Here is a 16,583-nt window from a genome sequence, read left to right as displayed (position 1 = left end):
ACAGTTTATGAGTCTTTGAAGTTCCACTAAGAATAACAGGATTTAGAGCCCTAAATTAAAATCCACTGAAAGATCAAATGTACTGTCAGTATTCAACCAACCAAAGTGACCATAGCAAAATATGGCAAATCATTGAATTCAAAAATATAAGGTGCTGTTTGGAAATAATTCTCTCTTCATGTATCATTTTGAGATTGTTATTACTCACTATCCTATACCTAAATAGGCATAGGGACAGTTAGAATTTTAACATAGTGATGAAAATTCCCTCCAAAAAAAAGATAAAGGGGAAGAGTGAGAATGTATCTAGGTTGAATATTTTTCTTGAAAAATGTGACATTAATATTATCTACCATAGGTTTAGAGACATTGTCTTTAGGAAGCCTATGCATAAGATACGGAATTTTATGTATTTCAAATTCAGTGCTCTTGATATACTTTCTTAAAATGCTATTGTTGGATTATCTCATGTCTTTAAAATGGAGTAGATCATTCATGAGTACTGATGAATTAGTAATAGCTCTTAGTTGAAAGTCTTTGCCTGGTGTGTTAGGATAACTTCACGTTACTACTCCATACTTCTCACTCTGCTCTGTTCCCCAAGATTCTGTATGTTCTGTGTCAGCAGGCTCTCTTGCCCCCTGACTCTCGGTTGGCTTCAGCTACAAGTAGGAACCTTCTAGTCATCTGGAGGAGGGCTGGCAGAAAGAGAAGTCAGAACATTTAATCCCCAGCTCCCTGTCTCAGTGTAAGACTGGCCTTGAGTTGGCTCTGTCCTTCAATGAGTGGTCAGATGATGCTCTTCACACATCCCTTTCTGTCTCTGAGTGCTGTGCCCCTTCAAGCTAGGGATAATGTGTGAGAAAAACTTAACATAGCAGGCCTGAATGCTTGTCTTTAGAAAGACCTGCTTACAAAGTTGGCCTTTGGCTGGCATCTGGGATTTGGACTGTGTGATGGCTCCCACCATCCTCAGAATTTTTAAGAAGGGCTCACTGTCCCTTACATTTTGTACAGATTACATGGTTTATGCTTGTTGGGCTGCAACCCATAGGAAATACTGGCCTCCATTTCCCCGGTTTTGAGACCAAAGAAGGAGTCTGGAGTCAATGACAGAGACGTGAATGATTGAATGGATGGGGAAGCTTACATGTCTGAAGCAAGGTCCTGGAGTGACACCCCACCATATGCAGGGGAGAGCAGGCAGGACATGGCTGTAGGCTTCACTGGGGGGTGGGAGGCATTACCAGTTATAGGGGGAATTACTTCTGGCTGGCTCTTCGGTTACCAAAGAAACCAGCAGTGGACCACGCCCTTCACTGCCTCTGATAAGAACAGTCATTAGCTGGGACCTGGGGCAAGTATGTAGGAAGGTCAGTCCTCTGAGTAGGATGTAGGTGAAGCAGGCACTGGTTGAACAGAGGATGTACAGAGAGCAAGAGGACAGCCCTCTTGAGTGGCCTGACCATACGATGCTTAACACCTGCTTTCTTTCTAGGAGTTTGGAATTTTGGTGTGTGCCAGGCAGAGACTGTCTACATGAACAGTCCCCAGTATAGACACTGGGCACTGAGTTTCTAATGAACTTCTCTGGTTGGCAACATTTCACGTGTGTTTTTATATGTTGCTAGGGAAATTAAGCCCATCCTCTGTAACTTGAAGCTTGTGCCTGGTTTCCCCCAGACTTTACCCATGTACCTTTTCCCTTTTTTGATTGTACTCTGTATCCTTTTGTGGTAACAAACCTTACCCATGAGTAGGACTATATGATGAGTGAATGAATTTCTAGTGAATCATTGAGCCTGGGATTGGTCTTGACCCGTGACAGAAGTAGTGAAAGAGCTCTGCTGTTACCATACCCCAGAGTACTGCTCCATGTCTTTTGATTCCTTTACCTTCTGCCCACCCTTTTGAAAAGAGTTTCTTTATTAAGCTCTTTGTTAAATCACTTGAGTGTGCATTTTCTTTTCTTCTGAAACATTGACTATCACCTAGTGACTGCAGATATTTCATATAATAATATTGATAATTGATCGATTCATGATTTAAAATTTTTTCTCAACAGAAAGATTAATGGTTTACAAAATAAGTTAACACAGCAAGCTGTGCCTTTGTCACTTTATTCAATGAGAAAGTCCGATTACATTATGCTTCTCTAAATGGATGAAGGGTTATGCATCTTAAACCAGAGGCGGGTAAATAAACTGGTGGTTGATTGCCCTTAAAATATAGTTAGACATTGTTTTTCTCCTTTACCTTTATATCTTCTGGGGAAAACAATGTAGACTGATTCTCCAAAATAGGGAGACTATGAAAAATATAGTGATAAGAAACAATGTGTTCATAGTATATATTTATACTATAAAAATATCACTAAAATAGGTGAATGCTCTTATGTGCCTGATGGAAGAAAACATATGATCTCTAACAATCACAGCATTTTTTATTTTATTATATTTTTTGTGCTATACAGCAGGTTCTTATTAGTTACCTATTTTGTATATATTAGTATATATATGTCAATCCTAATCTCCCAATTCACCCCCCCCCCCGCCCTGCTTTCCCCCCTTGGTGTCCATATGTTTGTTCTCTACATCTGAATCGCAGCACTTTTTAAATTGAAGTATAGTTGATTTACAGGGTTTTGTTAGTATCAGGTGTACAGCAAAGTGCTTCAGTTATATACATATATTTATATATATTCTTTTTCAGATTTTTTTCCATTAGAGTTTATTACAAGATATTGAATATAATTCCCTGGGCTAAACAGTAGGTCTTGTTGTTTATCTATTTTATGTATAGTAGTGTGTATCTTTTAATCCCAAACCCCTAATTTAACCCTTCTCCCCCCCCCCCCCACTGATTTCCCCTTTGGTAATCATAAGTTTGTTTTCTATGTTACAATCACAGCATTTTTACAGGTGTTATAAACAATCATAGCAACTCTAACAGGTGCTTGGTGTTCATGTAATACATTTAATTTGTTTCTTGCTAATATCTAGACTATTTAACATCCTTAGCATCCACAGCTATTTGTATCATCAGCTATTATCCTTTCTTTTACACTGTGCTCTGTGAAGCAAGATGAAACATTGTGCTTAATGGAATGGAAAACTTCCTTTTAAAAAATCCAAAAATGACACGACTTATTTCAAGTTTCAACACAATTTATGTGTATCAACTTTTAATTTAATTAAGTAGAAAATAAATATTATGCATCCTTGGATAGTTTGTCTGAAAAATTCAAAGAAAGAGGTGGAGAGTTAGAGAAATACTGTATGTTTTCATTTATATGTGGAATCTAAAAAAAATGAACAAATAGAACAAAACAGAAACAAATTCATGGATACAGAGAACAAACCAATGTTTGTTTGCCAGAGGGGAGGTGGGGAATGGGTGAAATAGGTGAAGGGGATTAAGAAGTACAAACTTCCAGTTACAGAATAAATAAGTCCCAGGGATGTAGTGTACAGCACAGGGAATATAGTTAATAATGCTGTAATAACTCTGTGTGGTGCATTATCTATACAAGTATCACATCACTATGTTATACACCTGAAACGAATATAATATTGTAAGTCAACTATACTTCAATAAAAAAAAGTGCTTATGTAAACTTTTGTGGTTTTCTTCCCTCAACCATATTCATGTCAGCTGCATTGACCTACAAACGTATTTTATGTTTATAGATAAAAAGCTTTGTTTTAGAGAACTCATGATGTATACTCTTTGTTTATTAATGTCTTGGTAAACCACATGTCTTCTTGATAAAGTAATCCTGAATCAGAAAGACCTCTTTGCTGGATATCTTACTTAAGTTTACTTGTGTCCTTATTGATTGCCTTTGCTGATACATGCTCTCTCCATTGTAATTTAGCTCCATCCCAGCAACCTCCACCCAGAGGAAAAGTTCAAAATTCTTCTGCTATCAGTGTTTCCTGGAGTCCACCTGATTCTCCAAATGCCCACTGGCTCACTTACAGTTTATTCAGGGATGGTTTTGAAATCTACACAATTGAAGATCAATACCCATACAGTGAGTTTCAAGGTTTGGTGATGGAAAGATATAATATTCTGAAAATTGATACATTAGTTAAGTTCTTTGACCTTGAGGAGACATGTTGTGGTCTAGCATGGAGTGTTTCAGCAGAGAGAGAATTACAAATCTCCCTAGTAATCAGAGAAACGCAGTGAAAATGAGATGCTTATTATTTGTTAAGAGGTGAATGCTTATCAAAGCCTCAAAGATGGAAACAAATTACCCTTTCCGGGATTAATGAGGATATGGAGAAGCTAGAACTTACATAAACTGCTGGGCTATCTGTGAGGGTTCATTGGTATGACTTTTCGCATGGGATAACTTGTTAAAATATATGAGAAACCTTTTGCAAACCATTTGACTCAGCAAACCTACTTTAGAAAATGTATCTCAAATGCATAGTCATAAAGGGACACCAAATCACAAAATATGTTCAAACTTGCACTATTTGTAATTGCAAGATATTGGAAAAAGTCAGACATTCAAAAAACTTTCAGTAAATCATGGTACATGGCATAATAGAATCTGGTGCATTATTAAGTAAATTGTAGAATATGGTCACCTATAAAGTGTTCTCTTAGTTTAGTTATTAATGAATGGGAAATGTCCATGAAATACTGTTTAAGGTAACTAAAAGATATTAAAATAATCTATGAATTATATTTTAATTTAAAATATATAAAAATACTGGAAGACTTACAACAAACTGGTCTATCATTTTTCTGGGTATAAGGATTATAGAAAATTTATCAAATATTTCTATTATAAGGGGTTCACATTTTAAATTCTCAGGTTGAAAAATGGACTTATCAAACAGGGAAATCAGAGTCCTAACATTCAAGCAAATAGTATAATTATATGCATACATTGCCATTTCCACAGAGGTAAAACCCAGCAACATGGAACTAAATTGAGAGAAGGATGTGAACAAACCAGGAAGACTATCTTTGCACCTGAAACTATTATGAAGATTTTGAAGGAGCTTGTAGAAATCAAACTATTTAGACCCATTATCTTTGAAAAGATTTACTCAGATGTTTTAGATACTTTTTCTCTAAAGACAGAAGGAAAACTTGGAAATTTTCTTCCAGCCTTGTGTTCTCTGATGTTTGCTTTGGTCATGTTTAGCTACAAGCTAGTTTAAGAAACTAGTTTAAGAAACTAGTTTAAGAAACATTGAAACAGTGATTCCAATTCAGGTTTCCATGTTGTTCTCTTTGTTTAAGACCCAGTTTTCCAAATTCTAGTTTAACATGATTAGTTAATTAGAAAAGTATATAAAGCTATGTAAAAACACTGAAGTTCCATAATCTTTCTGAAAATGATTAGGAAGGTGCCTTGTTTTGACATATTGATTGGCGTTACAACTTTTGCATAGCATACAGTTTTATTTTGTGTATACTATAGTAGGTTACATTTTGCACCCAGTTCTGTATGACTTATGTTCTTACATTCAGTACTTTGTGTTAAGTCTAAACGTCTCTTCAGTGCCTCTAGTCTTCTTTGAAGTTAATGGAAGCTCTGAACTTTATAATGCAGATTGCAAAGGGAAGGGAACATCTGTCTACATCTGCCTCGTTGGCAAAGCATCCTAAAAACCTGCTACTAGAATGTTTATTTTCTTCCAAATGTCAGCATGATCCAGGTGTCCTGAAACTTAAGTTTTTGTGATAGAAGAAGAGAGAGTTATTAAAATATTGAAAGTGATTTTGAAGATGACACTATTACTGGTTGAATTATTTCTTAAGTTGTATATTAGGGTCACTCTATTTTCCATATAGGTTAATTCAATAGTAAAATTAAACCTCAGTTATACCCTTCAACCCAGAGGCATGTTTTACATAGTAACATATAGTGATCTATTTTATAGAACATTACATGTGAGTACAACACTCTGGCTCTTTTTCATGATTGCACTAATATAGAATCCAAATAACAGTTTCTTACACAATAAATGTATGCTCGTTCACTAATCAGAAATTTATATAATCCTATTAAACAGGTATTATTTCTTAAATCCTTATTTTTCATTAAAAAATGCCACTTCTGGCATTTCTTGACAATCACTGTAATTAATGATATGCAAATTATCTGCATGATGGCATTTGAACAGTAAGAACAATTGGTTAATGCTGTCAGAATTTTGTATCATTCTAATAATACCCTCATGTTTATTACTCTATTTCCAGTGTGTGGATAGCATGTGTAATATGAAGAGGAAACAGTACTTATATCCAGTCATTTGAACACAAATCTTTGGGTTAAATAAAGGCATTTGGAATTATAGGTGGAGAATCATTGAACTTTTCAAAGAAAATTAATAGTGTGTCTTCCAAGCAAGTTTGACCATTTGGTTGAGACCATTATAGAATTCCTTGTTAGAATAAAACTTTTCCTAGCTGGCCTGATGCACTAAGGGATTCTCCAGGGCAGTAGTTTCCAACCTAAGATCATAACACACCGGTATTTTCATTTTTAGATCTTGCAAATTATTTGTTCTTAGTAATACCTGCTAATAATGATGGAATAATTTTAAAGTTTATAAATAACTTTTTAAAAGGAAGTTAAGGTATAGTCAGTGGTCCCCCTAGGTAACATTTCACTCATTTTGCATCCTAATTAGTTTTCAAGAGTAGAAGAGAAAGGTGTAAGTTAGCACAGTGGGGATTGTACATAATCAGCACCTAATACTGTCTCCCCTGCAGTCACGATTAGGGCTGCCAACAGGTATTTTATGTGTTATAGGGGTGAAGAGAACAGCTATTGTAGGAAATAGCACACTTTTGATAGTATTGAAGTTTTAAGGGGTGGTCAGTAAATCATATTATTTTTTCCTACTTGAGTTTGAAACTAAAGGGGAACTAGACATAAGGATTCCATCTATAAGATGGAAATGAAAAATAAAAATCATCATCATTATTAATAGAAGCCAGATTGGAAAATATACATTTTCTCCTGCAGGAAGACAGATTAGAAAAGGATGCTTTGCTTTTTTTTCCCCCCGAAATTCACAATCGGTTAAATCTTTCCTCCTTTGGGTCACCATGAGTGGGGAGATAGTCCTTAAATGTTACTCCAGGGAAATGCTTTCACAGGGAAACTAGAGGAAGATTATTTCTACGTGTGACCATTGCTTACGTCACTAGGGACATTAACATAGTTTAAGATGAGAGTTTTAAACAACACTGTATCTTAGTGAACTCTGGGATTTCATTTCTACCTTTAATGTCATTATCATTTATTATTCCATACACATCAAAGGATCAATGTAACAAGGGTAAGATGGTTCAGTTACCTCTGAGAGAAATAAACCTAAAACACCCAGAAAATATAAGCAGGGGATAAGAATGAAAACAGAATAGATGAAAATCAATGTTTTTTATTATAAGGGTCTTAATACTATTTCCTAGAAAAAAATATGTATATGACGAACCATACATTCATTCTTTGTTCGCTGCTTTGTTCACTGCTCACTGCAGACCAGGAACTGTACCAGCCACTAGAAATACAAGGATGGAAGGAACAGTTCTCATTATTGAAAAGAGATATAGATAAATAAACCAAGATTACAAAGTAATATATTAAATATTGTACCAAAATAGACTTAAGAGTATTAAGAAATATTTTTAGAATATTTCTGAGTATCCTATAAGTGGAGGAGGGGTAAGAAGCAACCATGCCTGTGAGGGCAGAGATAGTGATTGAGAACCATTGAAAGTTCCGCAAAAGCGGGTGATGTGAGGTGAATTAACCAGATACCACAGTAGAGGAAGAATTACTCTCATGGAAGAAATTGTACAAGACGAGGCATGAAGGTGTGTGTGAGAAAATAAGGTTAATTCAGGCAACTTGCACAGCTCCATGTAGCTCTGGTGGGTGAGAATGCCACACACGGGGGCTGGGGTCAGCCAATATTGTGACGCAGTGCATCTCTAAAGAGGAATTTCATGATATTCTTGTGCAATAATTTCTCTAAACACCTGATTTTGATTTGAATTTGTATAACTTTTTATTATAAAAGTGGTATATCCAATTAAGAAAATGTAAAGGAAAAAAAATTTCAGCATCACAATTCCAGCATTCTAGTGCAAAAATGAATTTCATTTTGGAAAATTTCTGAGAGAATATGTACTTCAGTTTATTTTGCATAATAATCAAGTCTATGCAGTATTACATTTCATATTTTTTCTCATATTGCTGTATGGTCTTCATCACTATTGTTTTAAATAAGTAATATAATATTAGAATCCTATTAATATCATATTAGACTAATATAACTCATTAAGAAATTCAACTTTAATTTATTTAAACATTTCCTATTATAAATAACACATCAGTCATTTTATATGCTTCCCAAGGAAATGTTTCCCAAGAATATGGCTAAAGATCATGGTTTCATAAACGATTTTTTAGCGTATACTTGTACAAGTTATCAATTTGTTGCCTCTCCGTTTCAAACCTTGGCTTCATTGCCTGCTTTGTGGTAATGCAGCTGGAACCTGTAAACATTTCTCCTTTACTAGCCGGTATGATGTTGCACTCTATCAGTAGAGGGTGTTGGAGGGATCCTGCAGGAGATGGAGGTTTCTCTTCCTGGTTCTGGTGTGCACCCCTCTCAGAAGATCACTCAACAGGTGATGTTCAGCCATACACAGCTGCCAGGCTACCCTTGGGCAGCTTTTCCCCAGGGCCCCAAAGGGCAGCTTTCCCAAGCTCTGGCCCCATAAGAGTGAGTTCTACAACATGCACCCCAGAAGACAGTGCATGGCAGTTCCAGTAAATTCTTCTGATGCCCAGGTGGCATCTTCCCCTAGTACCACAGATGGTGGCTTTCCAATGAGTTCCATGGTGTAGCCCCTCATCATGGGCAGCTTTCCTTGGCGCTCTGCCAGTAAGTTTTTTCTCTGTAAGTTCTGTGGTAGAGCACCTGAGGTGCTAGAGGCCAGATTCCAAGGCCAGATTCCAAGTTCTGCCTTCATGGAACCTCAGCGAACTTCACCGTCAAATGGGCCACGGTTGCACCCCGTCCAACAAAGTCTGATCTCATCCCAGGTCTTATCTCTTCCAGTTCTGTTCCTTCCCTAGGTGCTCTGCTTCAGCCCTGGGGGTCATGATTTTTCCCTGTCTCTGTCTCTTCTCTTCCTGCATTCTTTAGAGGTTTCTGGTCCCCTAAGTAAGTAAAACCCTTTTGTACTCAATCATTCTGTGTATTCCGCTTTCCTTGTTCAGATTACTCTGTGCTTTCTGTGACCTGACTGGACTCTAGTCTGATAGTCAACATATTTTCATGAAGAATTTGCAATGCTATATGTAACAGAATGTCAAAATAACCCTTCACTCAGATGGTCCCTGTCTTAGTCTGTTTAGGCTGCTATAACAAAATACCACAGGCTGAGTCGCTTCTAAACAACAGAAATTCATTTCTCAATGTTCTGGAGGCTAGAAGTCCAAAGTCAGGGTGCCAGCACGGTTGGGTTCTGATGACGGCCCTCTTCGGGGTTGCAGTCTGCCAGCTTCTCGCTGTGTCCTCACATGGTGAAAGGGATGAGGGATTTTTCTGGGCCCTCTTTTGCAAGGGTACTAATCCCATGTGTGGACTCCACCCTCATGATGTCATCATTTTTCAAAGTCCCCCCACCTCCTAATACCATCACCTTGGGCATTAGGTTTCTAGCATATAAAAAAGGACGCTGTATCATACAAAGAACAAAACAAAAGCTTTAGCTTCTAAATATGCATCATTACAAAAGGCACTTTTCTTATATTGTACTGCACAATAAAAGTAACCAGTATTTGCTTCATCTCAATTTTTAAAAATATGAACCATACTTTTATTCAAAAGAGTGGATTGGTGTAGTTTAATCTAGTTATGTTATATAACAGAAAAATAATTAGAAATGTTTCCTTGCCAATTTGTGGAATGTAACTCTTTTCTTTTTTTTTTTTAAATTTCAGGTATTCAGTACTTCTTAGACACTGCGCTGTCACCATATACCTCCTATTCCTATTACCTCGAGACCAGCAGCTTGAGTGGTTCAACAAGGAGTGCAGCTGTCACGTACAGGACAAAACCAGGGGCCCCAGAGGGAAGCCTGAACTTAAGTTATATCAGTCCTATTAGCTCAGACTCTGTGACACTTACCTGGACTGTACCTTCAAATCGTTCTGGTCCTGTCGAGAAATATATTTTGTCCTGTGCTCCTCTAGATGGCATCCAGCCCTGTGTTCCCTATGAAGGTCCTGAAACCACCGCTACCATCTGGAATCTGGTTCCATTCACCAAATACCGTTTTGCTGTACAGGCGTGTACTAGCGGGGGCTGTTTACACAGCACCCCTCTGACAGTAACCACAGCCCAGGCACCTCCCCGAAGGCTGGGTCCACCCGAGGTGCGGAAGATCAGTTCCACAGAGCTTCACGTAGAATGGGCTCCACCGATGGAACCAAATGGTAGGAATTCAAGGCCTAGATTTCCCATTCTTGGGTAAAACATGCAGGAGAATCTGGGTATTTGGAATTGTGCAATAAGATTCTGACAACCATTTTCAGTTTTATAACTGCATGATGTCATAATTGGGAAACAATTTCTAAAGATATACTATTTGTCCTGGTTAGTAGAATAAGTATATTTCTTTAATCTAATAACAAATTGCACTCATTTAAATTGCCCCCTAGAAGGCTAATATTATCTTTGCTCTTAGTGACATCTGCCATAACACGAATGATGTTTCTAATTTGAAACTCACTTAGGAAATGCATTATATTTGACTGTGTCACAAGTTAGGGCACCCATAAGCAGTAAATTTTCTTTTAAGCAAGAAGAAGATATGAAATAATACAAAAAAATATGTATATAGGCTAGCTGACTCCATTAAGTTAATTTTTGGGCTTATATAATTGAACCCTTGGTTATACAGGCCAGCACACCTTCATAGATTTTTAGTAATTTAATATCATGTGTGTATTATAACAAAAGCTTTTTTCTTAGGATTTTTGAGTTACTTGATAAAACTAGGTGGAAATGAACTGTAATATTCTAATATTTATGTAAACAAGGCTTATGTTAAGCAGATAATCAAATTAAAATCCCCAGATTTGAAACTATACAAATTGAAGGTACAATGATCACATTTCCGAAAAGAGATAGCCATTCTTGGTATAAATTATAACCAATCATCCTGAAAAATATTGACTTTACCTATCATAAATTATAGTTATTTTGTGTTTGTACACTTTTGCGCTGTTTTCGTTTTCCATGAATATGCTTTTCAGTAATATGCATTCATGTAGCTATCAACTTGTAGTTTGGTTTTTTTTTTAATAAGTACCTATCATGTGGATTACCAAGAAAATAGACAGGTAATTGAGTCAGAAGAACAAGGAAAGCCAGGACTCTTCACATAACCTAACATCACCCCACCCCTAAAATAGCCCATTTGTCTAATAAGTCCTCTTTGTCCACCGTTTCACTTTTCTAGGCATAATTATAAGATATGAACTATACATGGAAAGACTGAGATCTAATGGAGAAACCAGATCAGCAGAAAGTCGAGTTTTTCAGAGCAGTGGCTGGCTCAGTCCTTACCCACTTGCAGAATCAGCCAGTGAAAATGCATTAGAACCTCCCGAACCAACCACAATCGTCACTGGCTTGGAGCCGTACACCAAGTACAAGTTTAGAGTCTTAGCTGTGAACATGGCTGGGAGTGTGTCTTCTGCCTGGACCACAGGAAGAACGGGAGAATCAGGTGAAGACTAATGCTTTGAACTCTACTTTGGAAACTCCTGAATGAAAATATTGCCTCAAAGTAAAGTCAACAGCACTAAATACATTCGAAAAGCAAGAGTTGTACATTTACATAAACCAAGGAAATATTGAATGCATAGATTGGTTTCATAGATAACTCAAGGTCACAAAGTTCTTGCAGTAAGTTCTAGGGAAAAAAAGAATGTTTTAGTTGTTACTTCAAGGCGCCAAAATGACTTAACTGTAGTTATAGTCTTTTGGGAATGCTTGTCAAAAATAGCAATTGGTTTCCAGTCCTGGGCTGGCCATATGTCCCATCTTGCTCCAGATTCAGTACAATTTATGTTCAGTGAAAGATATAACTGTTACCAGTTTCACAAATCTGTTTTTGTTTTTCTTTCTCTTTCCAAAACAAATAGCTTAGGTACCAAATTGTACCTTAAAATATAATCCCAGACATCAAAATCTGTAATTCACAAGTACGTTTATAAGCAGTTGGCAATATGGTAAGGAAAGATGGTGAAAAGTTTTAATTTTCTTAAGATAGCTTTACTAAGGCAAATGAGTTATTTTTAATCCTCCACCTCATTCTTTATATTATAAACACTTCAAATTTCATGAGCCCATGACAAAAAAACTACACTTTTGTTATGCTTTGAATCTATAGATATACAAAGAAACCCACATCCCGATTTAAATTGGATCTGTTCGGACTGTGGAGGGTAAGTGTAGCTTCAAGTTTGATGTCCAAGGGAATCATTTCATGAATAAAATGTGCATTGTGCTTGAGCACCTCTTAATGACTCCCAGCCATCTTGTCCAAATAATAGGGCCATGATAGCACAAGTGATGAGCCATGGCATTCTGGAAGGGGAAAGTCAAGGTCAGAAATGAAAAGTAATGGATGAAACAGCAATACTGGACCCTCATAATCGTATGGGTCACTGGCTAATGAAAGTGCAAGGAGGTCCTTTTATAATACACCTTTGGTTAACACATTTAAAATCCATATTAAGATCTCAAGGATGGCAGGGGGAGAATGTAGATGTGTATGTCCCTGAACATTTCAATCCAGATTTATTGAAAACTTTTCGAATTTCTTCGGGGTTATTTAGAATTTCGATTTCCCTCTTTCTAAAGAGTTATTTCGATTTCCCTCTTTCTAAAGAGTAATATTCTCCCAGGAGCTCAGTGAATTACTTCTCTATGTAAGAAATCCAATATGTCACTCTGCATTGTTCTAAACTTTGTGGACTGAGACATATTCTGTTTTTGTGGCTTCTCCTTTCAAAGACGTCATAAGACCTACGGTTTCCTCCCCAGCTATCTACTAGTTACCTTTATGAACACAAGCAAATTCCTATTTTTTAATTTTGTAAATGGAAAATATCCTTGTTAGTAATGTGAAGGTGGAGAACATCCTTGCAGATATAAAAATAAGTGAGTGAGTAGCTTTTATACACACCAGCATCTTCTTTGATTTTTTAAAATTAGAATATTACGTAAGGAGTGAGGTGTTTCAGAAACTAGGATAAATGTGTGAATTCAGGTTGAAAACCTGTGAATACAGCATTCATTGTCTTGGCTGTTGTTATTGTTGTTGTTAACAGCGCCTGTATTCATGACCCCTCCTTCAGTCTCCGCCCTCTCACCATACTCGCTCAATGTGTCCTGGGAGATGCCAGCAGATAATGTGACAAGAGGAAAAGTTGTGGGGTATAACGTCAGTATGGTTTCTGAACAATCACCTCAACAATCTAGTCCGGTGGTGTTTTCACAGGTATTGTTATTTTCAACTAACGACCTTTCAGAATTGAATTATGTCTTCATATTGACATTTTCTGTATTTGCAGAATTCTGACAGAATTTTCATTTATATTGGGTTGGCCAAAAAGTTTGCTCAGTTAATGAATACATTCAATAAATTTCTTGGTGAAAATGAAAAATATGTCTTATTTTTACTTAAAACCGAATGAAGTTTTTGGCCAACCCAATACAATCCTTAAAGGGGGCATTCGTTTCTTAATATAATATTTATGTACACAAGGCTCAAAATACTTATATCACTCATTTTTCCTAATATAAGGGTATATGGAAATAAAGTTGGTATAACTTTGTTTCATGAAATCTGCTTTTTCCACTTAGCATATATCCTTAAATATCTTGCAAGAAGCTGACATTCAGTAGCTGTGTACTATCATATTATCTGGGTACACAATAATGGTTCAACCAATCCACAATCAATTGATATGTCTATTGTATTAATTCTCTTGGAAATCTAAATGACATTGATAAGAACATCTTATATGTACATTTTGCATATTTCTATTTCCTAAGAACAAATTCTGAGGGATGCAGTTTATCACAGCTTATAGCAAAGGTTGTGAACATGTTCAAGGTTTGGGATATGTAGTAACATATTTCCTTCTAGTGAGTTATATCCAGCCAGCAGTAATGAGAATAATGATCATAGGTTAAGATTACTGAGGCTTTACTGTGTACATAGACTAATTCATTTGATATGTATAATAATCCTGGAGGATGAGAGGCTCTTGTTACCCTCCAGTTTATGATGTGACCAGTGTCCTTTCTATCAGCATAAGAGTGACCAATGACAAAGACCGGCTGATGTCAACTGGACAAGTCATTCTGCCTACTTGGCTGTTTAGCATCTCTTCTGAGGAAGATGCTCTTTGGAGGACATTAACAGGACAGGAAAAGATCTTTGCACTTACTTGTTGCCCTGTCCCATGGACCTGTCCACAGTCTTCTTCCCTAGACATCCTAGTTCCTGATTTCCTAGTCTTTTTTTCTTTTATGGCCATGTTCAGTACAACCAAACCACAGCCATATAATTCAGGGACCCTTCCCTTTCCACAAAGAATAAATCACCAGGTGCGCTACCTAAGGTTTTGCCCATTGAAAGGATTTCTTTTTATTGCTGGGTTTTAGGACCATCCCTGAATGGAGCTATAGAGCAGTCAGCACCCCATTTTGGACTTCATGAACCACATACTAAGACAACCCAACTGCAAATCAAACCACATTTTTCTACTCTCACAAGTCTTAAGGTTCCTCCAAGGAGTCATAGGTAGGAGTTGAGATTGAGCCAGCAGTGTCAGAATGGTGGATGACATGTGGGTTTGGATTACCAGCTAGCACAGCATATAATGCGTTCTGGCTGTTACTTGTATTATAATATTCTATTCCAAGGAACTAAGATAAGAAAAAAAAAACATAGTTTATACAACACATCCCAGAAATCAACTTGTTTTTATCCCGCTTTTGCCAATTACTTGCCATATCACACATCTCTGTGCTTCAGGTTTTATTCATGTGTAAAATGGGAAAACAATTCCTGCTTATCTATACAGTTTTTGTAGAGCTTAAAGAGCTTGACAAATATTAGATATTGTTATTATTAGTGATTATTATTAACGGGATATGGCTACATTACATCTTATAAAATATTATTCAATGGAACAGGAAAATTTTTATATTGACAAAATTTATGTATATAAATCTTTTGTTTGTTTCAAAGTCTTTTCTTTGTGTCTGAATTAAAATAAGAATATAGATATGTCACTTTATTCTCTCTCTCATACCCTCTCCTGCAAATATTCATCTACCTAATCATATATTCAAGAAAGTGAAATCACAAGTGGCAAAGTCAAATTTTTTATGTTCTCAACAATTAAGTTTGTATCCACACTTACCTGAGCATGTCTTGTTATAATCTTGGTAAATAAATAGCCAAAATTTCTGGGGAAAGCCTGCTGTAAAAATAACTGTTAAAGGATCTTTACCTAAGAATGTGGTAGAAGACATATAGAGAAGTGATGCTGTTATCATTGTAGTATTTTAAACTCCTACAAAGTTCTTCTCACCTCTTTAAAGATTAATCCCACAAAAAACTTTCAATTAGATACATCCTTTAAGACTTGTTAAGATGAGTCTATGTACATGATAAAGACACAGTTTATCTGAGGGATGATTTTACATGCCCCAAGCTCTAGGATAAGTGTCTCTTAAAAATCATGTAATTTATAACAACTATATGTAGAGAAGAAGTAAAATTTCATCAAAATTAGTATTAGTCTACATTTTATCTTTATTACATTTCATTTTGTGTTCTTTAAAAATTTTTTTTAAATAGATCTTTATTGGAGTATAATTGCTTCCCAATACTGTGTTTCTGTTGCACAACAAAGTGAATTAGCCATATGCATACACATGTCCCCATATCCCCTCCCTCTTTTTTTTTTAACCTTTTTATTGGAGTATAATTGCTTTACAACGGTGTGTTAGTTTCTGCTTTATAACAAAGTGAATCAGTTATACATATACATATATCCCCATATCTCTTCCCTCTTGCGTCTGCCTCCCTCCCGCCTTTCCTATCCCACCCTTCTAGCTGGTCACAAAGCACCGAGCTGATCTCCCTGTGCTATGCGGCTGCTTCCCACTAGCTATCTATTTTACATTTGCTAGTGTATATATGTTCATGCCACTCTCTCACTTTGTCCCAACTTACCCTTCCCCCTCCCCATGTCCTCAAGTCCATTCTCTAGTAGGTCTGTGTGTTTATTCCCGTCTTGCCCCTAGGTTCTTCATGACCATTTTTTTTTTTTGTTTTTTAGATTCCATATATATGTGTTAGCATACAGTATTTATTTTTCTCTTTCTGACTTACTTCACTCTGTATGACAGACTCTAGGTTCATCCACCTCACTACAAATAACTCAATTTTGTTTCTTTTTGTGGCTGAGTAATATTCCATTGTATATATGTGCCACA

At 36.5% G+C, this 16,583-nt stretch overlaps 1 protein-coding gene across 1 annotated transcript in view; it reads left to right on the top strand.

Moving 5' to 3' along the window:
* The window catches only part of USH2A (usherin), a 784,083-nt gene that overhangs the window by 184,424 nt on the left and 583,076 nt on the right, over positions 1-16,583 (top strand). The window contains exons 15-18 of the mRNA XM_019920609.2: positions 3,878-4,036; positions 9,995-10,489; positions 11,518-11,787; positions 13,397-13,566. Coding sequence (XP_019776168.2) covers positions 3,878-4,036; positions 9,995-10,489; positions 11,518-11,787; positions 13,397-13,566 — 1,094 coding nt within the window. The remainder of the gene's footprint in view (positions 1-3,877; positions 4,037-9,994; positions 10,490-11,517; positions 11,788-13,396; positions 13,567-16,583) is intronic.

Source organism: Tursiops truncatus, chromosome 1, assembly GCF_011762595.2.
Source record: "Tursiops truncatus isolate mTurTru1 chromosome 1, mTurTru1.mat.Y, whole genome shotgun sequence".
Lineage (NCBI taxonomy): Eukaryota > Metazoa > Chordata > Mammalia > Artiodactyla > Delphinidae > Tursiops > Tursiops truncatus.
This window is presented reverse-complemented; position numbering and strand designations above follow the sequence as displayed.